General features: G+C 57.0%; 1 protein-coding gene across 1 annotated transcript in view; it reads right to left on the minus strand.

Moving 5' to 3' along the window:
• Positions 1-6: 6 nt before the first annotated feature.
• SND1 (staphylococcal nuclease and tudor domain containing 1) overlaps positions 7-10944 on the minus strand; it is a 451387-nt gene continuing 440449 nt past the window's right edge. The window contains exons 18-24 of the mRNA XM_006771404.2: positions 10124-10265; positions 6717-6840; positions 5830-5899; positions 4795-4908; positions 3002-3205; positions 407-451; positions 7-298 (exon numbers count right to left, since the gene is read on the minus strand). Of these exons, the coding sequence (XP_006771467.1) occupies positions 233-298; positions 407-451; positions 3002-3205; positions 4795-4908; positions 5830-5899; positions 6717-6840; positions 10124-10265 (765 nt within the window). The 3' untranslated portion in view covers positions 7-232. The remainder of the gene's footprint in view (positions 299-406; positions 452-3001; positions 3206-4794; positions 4909-5829; positions 5900-6716; positions 6841-10123; positions 10266-10944) is intronic.

Here is a 10944-nt window from a genome sequence, read left to right on the forward strand (position 1 = left end):
ATCAGCTGGGAGAGACTGGACGGCAGCGCCCATCATCTCAGAAGACAGGCTCCTGAGAGCCTCAGGCTCCCTGCACCCCACCCCCAGCCCAGATGCTGCCCTGCAAGGCATTTCCACACTGAAGCAAAGCTGGACCCACTCTAGGCCCCGATCTGGGTCTGGAGCGGAAACACCCTCCTGGCAGAGGAAGAGGTACTGTGTGAGGGGTGCTGGGGCCGGACCCGATTCCCGCTTAGCGGCTGTAGCCAAACTCATCTGCGTCATCGGCTCGGAAGTCTCCGTAGCGCCACAGGTTCAACTGTGAGAACAGAAAATGGCCCGTCAGGGAGGTGGGGTCTGCTGGAACCCCGGGGGGGTCAAGCCCCCTCTCTCAGCATCCCCCGGAGCTCCGGAGGGGAAAACTCACCCTGGCGCTCTTGGCTGACTCCTGGGCGTTCAGGTATTCTGTGATCTGGAGGGAGCGAGAAAGGGAGGGGTCAAGATGAGGGTATTCACAACTGGGCAGCCAGAGTGAGCGTCGGACGCCCAGGTCAGGGCCACGTCACCCCCTGCCCAGTGGATCTCTAACTCCCTCAGAGTAAAAGCCAACATGCATGCCAGCTGTCTCCCAGCTCCACACTGGCTGTCCCATCTGCCGGAAGCTCCCCCTCCGGCCCACCTGGCTGCTATCCCACCCTATCAAGTCTGATAAAGGTACTGCCTTCTTAGTAGGGGAACGTGGCTGGGTGGGAAGTGACCAACCGAAGAACTAGTATGCACATATGCATGACCCATGGACACAGACAACAGCGTGGTGAAGGCCTGGGTGGGCGGTGGGGGTGGGCTAGAAGAGATTAATGGGGTGGGGGGAGAATGGGGAGGAAAAAAGGGAACATCTATAATACTTTCAGCAATAAAAATTTAAAAAAAAGTATCACCTTCTTGAGGCCTCCAATGACCCCATTTAAAATTATAACCAGCCCAGCCAGTGTGGTTCAGTGGTTGAGTGTCGACCTATGAACCAGGAGGTCATGGTTTGACTCCCCACCAGGGCACATGCCTGGGTTGTGGGCTGGATCCCCATTAAGGTGTGTGCAGGAGGCAACCGATCAAGAATTCTCTCATTGATGTTTCTCTCTCCCTCTTCCTCTCCCTCTCCCTTCCTCTCTGAAATCAATAAACATATAGTTAAAATAAATTATAACTAGCCCCTCCCACACAGTCCTGATTCTCTTTACTTTAAAGTGAGAGCCTTTTATCTTGTTTTCTTTTTAAAGGAATGGCTTTTATTATTTTTTAGTTGAATTTATTGAGGTGACATTGGTTCACAAAACTATACATGTTTTAAGCGTACAACGCAACCAAACATAATCTACACGCTGCACCATTGTCCAAAGCAAAGTCTCTTCGCATCTCCGATGCCCCCACTTTGCCCACCTCCACCTAGCCCCACCCTTCCCTCTGGCTATCACCACGCTGTTGTCTGTGCTACGTGTTATATATATGTGTGTGTGTGTGTGTGTGTGTGTGTACTAGTACCTGTGATGGATTTTTGCTTAATCCCTTCACCTTCTTTCATCCAGTACCCCAATGCCCTCCCCTCCACCCTGACAGCTGTCAGTCTGTTCCATGTGCCCAGGCCTCTGGTTCCATTTTGTCCATTAGATTCCACATGTAGGCGAGATCATACTGTATTTGCCCTTTACTTGTATTCTCTCCTTTTCCATTGCGTGTGTCTTCTAACATTCTGTTTCACTGACTTATTGTATCTATTTTTATTGCTCATCTCCTCATGCTTGAACGAGGCTCCACAGGGGAGGGATACTGTCTCGTGTTCACTGAGATATGCAGGCCCTCAATAAATGTTTGCTGAAAGAATGACTAGATGAATCAATGAGTACGTTAGGTGTTTATCTCAGGGCAAAGGAATTTTCTAGACACCAGAGACATGCGGGTAGCTTCGCATGGGCGACACTAAGGTCTCTGGTTCTACAGGGAAACTTAAGCTGATGCCTCGGAACAATCTCAGGACACTGGGGATTTCCAGGGGGAGGACTAGAACCAGGCCTCCTGTCCAGAGGAGACACAGGAGCAATTCACATGGTTCTTTCTCCAAATGACTTTCCACTCGCATAAGCAGCCCAGGGAGCCACACACCGCTGCAACACTGAGTGGGGAGCGGGGAAAGGCAGAGGGGCTGGGAGTTGGGAAAGCTGGGGGCACATCAAGACAGAACACACGTTTCAACCCTGCCACCCTCACCCTTCCTCTCGGAGGAAGTGTGGGAGGGCAAGGCTGGCCCCAGCCCATCCCTCGAGGCTGGTATGTCCCGGGATCTCAGCTATGGCTTAGTGAGAGGCGGGGAGGACTCCGATGAGCAGGGTCCTCAGTGGAAGGGGCCGCTAGTCCCCTGAACAAGATCGTAATGATCGACACCTGAACAGTGTAAGCCGGTTCCCCACGTGTCAGCCACATCCTCACGGCCCAGCCTGGGGAGCAGCAAGCTCTCATCTCACAAAGGGGAGACTCAGGCAGCTCCAGGCCCTGGGGGCTGTGCAAACAGGCTAGGGGGTGTTGTGGCAGAGTCCCCTCGGACCCCTTGGCACTGCCGCCTGGCTCTGGCAGCACTGAGCGCCAGGAGCTGGTGGTGGACTTGGAAGTTGTATGTGAGAGAAAAGGAAGTGAGAGGGGGTGAGAAAGCAAGACAGGCTTTGACCCTTCCCATGCCACCCCCGGCAAAGCTTTCCGGCCTGTCCTGGGGGTACACGCACAGGGAACTTTCCGCTCTAGTTTGCAGCTGCATTCTCAGCCAAACCTGCAGCCAATTAATTTGGGATGTAATTAGCTTTTTTTAAAAATCCCAACAAACCGAAATCCATTATCTTTCCCCAGCAGGAACAGCAGGATGGTGGGCTCCGGCTCCCTCCCTGGCTCCTGGCGCAGTCCCCGGCCCCCTCTGTGACGCCAGTTGGAGACACTAGGGGCCTGCCCCCGCAGTGGTGCCCACCTCCGCGTCACATACCACTTTCTGGAACTGCTTCTCCTTGCGCACCTCCACCATGACCAGTCCCTCCTTCACCAAGCCCAGCCCCACGTCCCCCTTGGAGTCTGCAAACTGCAGGGTGACGTGGGGGCAGCTGGCACTCAGGTGCTCCACGTTGAGCAGGCACTGGGTATTCTGGATGTCCCGCACCACACTGTCCACGGCATCTGTTCGCGCATCCTCCTAGAGCAGAAACACCCAGGGTAGCGGGAGAGGAGAGTCTGAGCAAGAGCTGGCCACCTGAACCCCAGGTCCTGGTCCTGGACCTCCAAGGAAGTCACCCGGCGGGCGCCTGCAGCTCACTGCCCACTCAGATCCTACCGAGGGAGGAGGCAGGCTCTGGACAGGAAGTGTCCCCTCTCCTTTTGTCCCTCCCCCCCCCCCCTCCAAGCCTATCTGCATGTCATCCCATCCTCTCCCCACCCACCTGCCGTGTCTCAGAGGACACGTGGCTTTTCCACATGATACACGAGCCTGCACCTGCTGCCCAGGCCCGACCACTCCCACCTTGGCCGGCCTTGCTCCGGCAGTGACCTCCCAGCCCCCATCTCTCTGCCTTCACTGTCATCTCAGGGTCTCTCCACGCTCAGGCCTCCTCATCACCACAGACTGACTGCCCTGGATCTACTCTGTCAACACCTTTTCCTGCTGTTTCTCCTCAGCCCCGCAGTCATTTTGTAAAAAGGCAGAAAATCGTCTATGGTGCTGATCCTACCCTACATCTGCCCCGCAGCAGCCTGCATCTGGCGGCCCTCCAACCATGCCGTTCCGTGGGCTCTCGCTCTGAGCCCCAGGGACCTGCTCCAATCATGTGTTCAGATGCCCCTCACTCTGAGCCCTGGGGACTCCTGGAGGCTGAGGCCACGTCCCCTCCTCCGCTGCCCGGCCTCCCTGGGGCGCTGGAACTGCAGCTGGAGTGGTGCGCCTGCAGCCCTGAGCACAGTCTTCCTCTCAGGGGACACGGTCACCTCAGGCTCTTCCTTAGGCTGTGGGGACTCAGGTTGTCCCCTCCCATCCCATGTCTACAGACCACGCTGTACACCCCCAGGTTTAAACTCAAATCCTCGACTGAGGCTCATCTCGCTTTCCATTTCCACACTGAACACTAGGCCGCCTGGAGCTCCCACAGCCTCTATTTGCGCTTCTCACCTCCCTTCTCTTGGCCAGCAGCAACAGACCCACGTGGAAAACCCATCTTAGCTCTGCCCCACCCGCGCCCCACCTGCTCTGATGGTGCTTGGAGACCTGGCCTCTCTCCCCAGCCCACTCGCACGGCCCTGGTTTGGTCACCGTTGTCCCTAGCCTGGATTTTCAATGCAGTTGTGTCCCAACAACTCCTTCCAGTCTCCTTCCCTGTTCCAGAAGCAACTTTCAAAACCAGACTTGACCATTATCACATTTCTGCTGACTATCCTGCCACACCCCTCCTGCCCATAATACACAGAGTAAACTTGATCCCCAGGCCCTGACCTGCTCTTCCCTTTTCATTTCCTGACACTGCCCGCAAGCCCTGAGGGCCCAGCTATGGTGGACTAGTCTTTGCCCCCGTGCACCTGGCCATGGGCCTACCCATTCCTACGGACTAGCTCAAGTGCTCTGATGCCATCACCTCTGGCACCTTCCCTCAACTTGCTCAGTCACTCCCATGTTTTGAGTCCTGTTACTAAGAGACCACCCATTGTTCCCACTCCTGTCAGCCTGTTAGGGCCGCAGGGGTGGCTGAGTGTCACTGGACAGTCCCTTTCAGAAGGAGAGAAGATGCATCGACTCACATCTTGGGGCACCTGGATGAAGGCGAAGGCATACTCCGTGGCTTGAGCTGGCAGCACACGAGTGCTGAAGGCAGGTGGCAGGGTACCCAGGCGGGTGGACGGCAGGATCTCTCTCTGCAGAGGGCACACCAGGCCAATAGCATCACACACTTGATGACCCCTTGTTCCGAAAAGACAACTCCTGTGGCCCGGCCTCTGGGCGCTCTGATGGAGGGACTGTCTGCTAGCCCACGGCTCTAATGGAGGGACTGCCCGCTGAGCCCCTGCAGTGAGGCCTTGGGAGAGCATGGCCTGCTGGCACCTGCAGTGGGCAGCTGTGGCTCACACGCTGTTAACCCTGGGCTGGTGTGGGCACACTTGTTGGTTCCCACTAATGTAATTTGATAACTGGACTCTAGTCGCAGTTTTTCTTTCTTTCCAGTGCCTTCCCTCTTCCACACCAGGGGCGCTCCAGCTGGGAGAGCTCACCAGTATGAGGGTCCGGCAGCGTCCTGGCTGCCCATGGTGCTGGCCAAGCCTGGGAGGACCTCTCCTCTGGTGGATTCCCAGGTAGTAAATTGGGTGTATGGCCCAGTTCTGGGATTTCTGCTAGCTGACCCTCAACTCTAGTCCTTGAGGAAAGTGGGCAGCCACAGCCACCGCTCAGGAACCACACCCTGAGTGACAGCGCTCTCCCAGGCACTCTGCCACCTCAGGAGTGCCCCTCCCAGCAAACCTCGGTTTGGGGATGTGCTGGACGTCAGCAGATGGGGACAAGCACCATGTTGAGCATGCGGACCAGGAAGTGAGTGTGGAGGGCCTTCCTGGGCCCTCTCTTCGGAGGCAGGGCAGAAGAGGAAGCGTGGGCATGGCTGGGCATTCAGAGACCTATGGGTGCGCACAGGCCTCTGCCAGAGATGCTGATTTGCCTGATCACTCAGGGGTCATGCCTGTCACACAAACAGTAGATGGCCCTGACCTAGAGGCTACTGTGTTGAATGGCCCTGGCAGCCACTTGGAGCCCCCCTCTTGTCCAGCTCCCGGCCCCCTACTCACGTTGCCGTAGTCAATGTAGAAGACGTGCACTTTGGCAGGAGACTCGACTTTCTCGACTCGGGCCCGGTACCTGCAATGGCATCGGGCAGAGCTCAAGGGACAGCCCCGAGGAGTCAATCTCCCTGGAGCCTCAGTGATGGCAGGGGAGCGGGCACAGCACTTCCCTGTCCCGGGATCGGAGAGCACACCCGTGGGTGTCACAGAGGACAGGCCTCAGACTCCATGGGGGCACTGTGGTCACCATTTAATGGAATCAGAGCATAGCTGGGAGCAGAGGGAGGGAGAGGGCAGCATGTGAAGCAGATTAATGTGTCCTTGGGGCATAAAGCAACAAGACTAATGACTAGATTGATGTCTGCTGCTGAAACTCGGCACACTAAACAGCAGCTGTAATTAGCCGGCAGAAGTGTCTGGGAGGCCGCAGCGGGAACACATCCAAGTCACTTCGTCACCCTGGGAGGGCCATGGGCCCTGCCCTCGGTAGACCAGACGTAAGTGACCTTGCTGCCTGTGGGCAAGGCTGCTGCTGCTCATGTCCCAGACAGTTGGGGTGGAGGCGGGGTGGCGGGCCTGGGCTCACGGAGACATCACTTTTCCTGAGTGGGGTGACGGGTGTGTTCGAGAGACCCAGACAGCCAGGACTCCCCCAGCAGCGTGAGGGGAGAGAGGAGGAGCACACTTCTGTAGTCTGGAGGCTGGCTGGACTGCAGGAGAATCAAGGCCCACATGGGCTCTGAGCAATATAGAGGGCTCCCCTGGGGAGGTGGCCAAGGTCAACAACACCCCAGTGGACGCCAGGCTGCAGAGGCAAGTGCCTGGTCTAGCCGGTGGCCTGAGGACAGACCGGCCCCGGCTCCTGCTGCACTGCTTGGGCCCCAGTGGCTTACCATTCTCCATCCACAAATTTGGCAATGCAGAATTCTCCCCGGCGCGGGGCGTAGGAGCCCTCGACAGGAGGGTGGCTGGCGATGTCATTTCGCATGTTCTCCATTAGCTTCTCCAGCTGGGTGCCTGGTGGGGAGGAAAAGAGTGAGACCAGGGTGCCAGGTTCTTTGGAGGCTCATTCTGGCTGGGGAGGCAGATGAGCCTGGGCGTGGGTGGGTGAGGAATTCTGTAGAGCGCCTGCAGCACTGACTCGCCCCCACCCCCCAGGGAGGTCCTCTCTGCTCTCTGCTCAAGAGGTTTCATGCTGTTTGTCCTCAAAGGCAGGACGGTGACTTGCTGACTGTGGAGCCTGTGGGAACACTCCTGGGCTGTGGGGAAGGAGGTGGAGAATGTGAGTGGACGTGGATCAAGGCCAAGGCCAACCAGCCTTCTCTAGGGTGGGAGCTGGCCCTGGCATGGGCCACAGAGGTGGTGACTGACCACAGCCACTCTCTGCAATGTCTCCTATAAGCAAAAGTAGAGATAAAGGATAAGCCCCATACAACCCTGGACAAGGAAAGGCCTGGGAGTCTGAGCATAAAAGATGGAGAGCAATTCTGAGACACGGTGCAGCCTGAGTGTCTCAAACTTGTCCACTCTGACCAGTCAGCGAGACACATGCTGAACTGAACTCCCAGTGCTGTCAGGTTAGGATTCTTCGCCCCCCATCCTGGTTCAGTGCCCTCCTCAGCCGGACCGGGGGTGCGGGAAGCTCTCCTTCCCTGCTTGTCTTTCCTGAACACTCTGACCTTGGGGCTCTGTTGCTTGCCTGTCTTTTTGTTTTCTAGGTTTAGCAACACGCAGGGTCTTCTCAAGTTCCCTTCCGGCTCCTTCCTGCTGCCTCCTACTTGCTAAGCCGGCATCAGTCCCAGTGGCTTCTCCCTCACATCCCTCCTGGCCCTGATCCTAGGTCTGCATCAGACCTGTTGTGCCTGCTTTGCTCTCCGAGGTCAAGGTGCTGGGTGCCTGTGGATTCCTCTTTTCACCTTCAGGGCCCAAGGCGCCACTCACTGTAACAGATGCCTAACACGTGTCGGCTGCTGGTACCCTTGTCGGTTGGCCTTACAAGTGCCTTGTCTGAGTGTATGTTCCTGCCATACGGCGAGCTCCTTCAGGGCACAGACCACAGCTCCCCTGGTTGTCACTCTTGCAAGGCCCAGGAGAAGCCCTGACGTGCAGGGCGCTTGCTAACTCAGCTGCATTGAGGGTGACCTCTGCACATGCACATGGGAGGTCTGTCTGCTCTCGGGCCTCTGCACAGGCCACTGCCCGACTGCTTCAGAACAGGGGCTTTAGGATGCAGTGCCCTTCCCCCACCCAGTGGTAAACACTACCATTCTCCTGAGATGATGTTCCTTGCCCAGACAGTACACTTTCAGGGACTGAGGAGAAGCCTCTATAGAAGACAAGTTCCTCCTATACTTGGTTTATTTTTATTTTTTTGCTCCAAGGCAACAGAAAGCAGGCTTTGCCTCCTCAAACAGGCAAAGCCCTCTGGGAGGTGCTTACACAGACACCTGGTTGGTCATTTACAGCTAATGGAAACGCTTTCATCATTTCATCCGCTGCTCCCCCAAGGCAGGGTCTAATTAGGAGAAGGGAGAGAGGACGTCCCCAAGAGGGGGTGACAAGTTGCAGAAGAGGGGGCTGTGTGTGCTGAGGTTTATTTTCCTGGATTTCATGGAGCCACTGGGGGACAGGGTTTTCTCTGGAGCCCACCGCGACTCTCCAGACAATGTGCCATGAAGCGCTCACTCCCTTCTCCAATGTTCTAAAAAGACGCGGTTTCCTCCTTCATTCTCTGTCTTTATTTTCTGCCTTGGCTACTGCTCGCTGCAGCGTCTCTCGGCTCCCTAGGGCTGAGAGAGACAGTGGGCGGGCGGGGTACCGGCTGGTACATGAAGCCTCTGAGATTAGAGACCGACGGGTCAAAGGCCTTGAACCCTCAAGCTCTGTCCCTGGGAGACTTTAGGGTCCTGTTCTTATTCAAGGGGAGTCCTCCCCAGCAGGACCGGAGGTGGGCGGAGCTGTCTGGGAGCCGTGTACGCTGGGCGGGGTCTAGTTGGCGCCTGCGCTCAGGAACACCACCCCTGTAAGACTCCTTCCAGCACAAGCAGACCCGCAGGCTGGGTCTCTCTTGGCTTCATTCCCAAGGCAATGGCTGGTCCAGCTTCCACCAGGATGGCAGCTGACCTCAGAGAACCTGATCTAGCCCGGCCAGTATTGCTCAATGGTTAGAGTGTCGGCCCATGAACCAAAGGGTTTCAAGTTCGATTTCCGGTCAAGGGCACATACCCGGATTGCAGGTTCAACCCCTGCCCGGTTGGGAGGCAACCAATCATCAGTGTGTCGCTGTCACATAGATGTTTCTCTCTCTCTCTAAAAACCAAAGGGAAAAATATCCTCTGGTGAGAATGAGCAACCAGAAAAGAGAACTTGGTCCTGAAGGCTCATCAGCTCCATCCTTGCCTCTCCCAAGTATAGCTCAGGTACAGGACTCGAAACTGTCAGTTTTCCTTGCAAAATGACATTAGCACAAAAGCAGCTGCCTGGGAAACATCATTAGCGAGGAAGTGGCTGAGACGAAGCTGTTGGTGATCTGGAGTGGGCCTGGGTGGGCCGAGGGGGCCAAGCAGAGCTGCATCCTGTCACTCAGGGGCCGCCCTGAGTGCCAGTGACATCTTCAGTCCTCTCGGCCTTGCAAGGATCAGGCTCCTGGGCCCTAGAGGCGGCTCTGAGAGCCCTTTCCTCTGCCCTGGGTGGCAATGAGAGGGAGGTCCGGTTACAGGGAGTGGAGGTGGGAGACTGGGCTGAGGTCTCTGCCTCGGGGACCCTGGCCACAGGGCACAGCACTGGAGGGCAGGAAGGATGAGGATGGAGAGTCCTTTAGAAAGACCGCCTGGGGAGGATTTCCCCTGGTGTGCCTCCTGTTTCCATGGCAAATGGCTACCATTCAGGGCTGTGGTAACCTCTAGAGAAACCCCAGCAGAGACAAGCCCACACTCCCCTCCTCCACCTGCCTTCCCAGGAAGCTGACGGGGAGAGGGCTGGGAGATGCCAGCTCTTGCTTCCTGACCACATAGAGACAGTCTGTCCAGTGCTTCCTGACAGGCTCTGAGGGCTACAAGTCCTCACGCCCAGCTCAGCCAGGGGTGCCTGGAGCAAACAATTACCTAAGAGTCTCAGAGCACCACCCAGACAAAACTGGCTACCTCACCAGCCCTCAGAGGACCTGCCCAGCCCGCCCACGCCAGGGCGCACTTGCAGGTCATGCAATGAGCAGTGCTGGGGCCTGATGGCTGGGCAGTAGGGGAGGGCCCGGAGGCGGCTGGAGGGGGCGGCGCTGCCTGGGCTGGGCCTGAGCACTCACCTGTCTCCACATCCTGCACGTAGAAGTGCAGGTCATCAGTGATCTCGGTCACAAACACTGGCTTATAGGTGGCTGAGCGCTCCTTCTCCTCCGGCACGGCTGGCACCTCATCCACAGGCTGCTCCACATAGTGTGCCCAGACCTGCGTGTGGCCAGCAGAGGGGAGGAGGGGAGGAGGAAGCGAAGTCAGAAAGGATACCAGGAAAGGGACTTTGAGGCAATGGGTCACCCGGGGCGAGTGAATGTGGGAGTCACCACAGGCACTCACGTGGCCCTGGGCTGGCCCCTGGGACCCTCCTACTTCTGGGAGGTGTGGGGAAGAGTGCTCTTAAGTGCTTCTTGTCAGCACTGGTTTGGCTCAGTGGATAGAGCGTCAGCCTGCGGACTGAAGGGGTCCAGGTTCAATTCCGGTCAAGGGCATGTACCTTGGTTGCGGGCACATCCCCAGTAGGACATGTGCAGGAGGCAGCTGATCGATGTTTCTAACTCTCTATCCCTCTCCCTTCCTCTCTGTAAAAAAACAATAAAATATATTAAGTGCTTCTGATCTAGCGGCTCTCAGCTTCTGGCAGGCATCGGAGCAACTGGGGAGCTTATTAAAAATGCAGGTGTCTGGGCCCCATGGCATGCCTACTGAAGTAGGATGTTCTAAAGGTCCCAAGAAAGTAACACAGTGCAGGCTCCAGCGACTCTCATGCCCACCAGCAGGACCTCGGCCCTGGGGTGGTTCTGGCCCCTTCCCCCTCCCCCATACCACTCTGCAGGGTCACTCAGACTGTCACAGGGCCACTGGCACTCCTGAGGCTCTGCAAGGGACAGCC

This window comes from Myotis davidii, unplaced genomic scaffold, assembly GCF_000327345.1.
Source record: "Myotis davidii unplaced genomic scaffold, ASM32734v1 scaffold705, whole genome shotgun sequence".
NCBI classification, from domain to species: Eukaryota; Metazoa; Chordata; class Mammalia; order Chiroptera; family Vespertilionidae; genus Myotis; species Myotis davidii.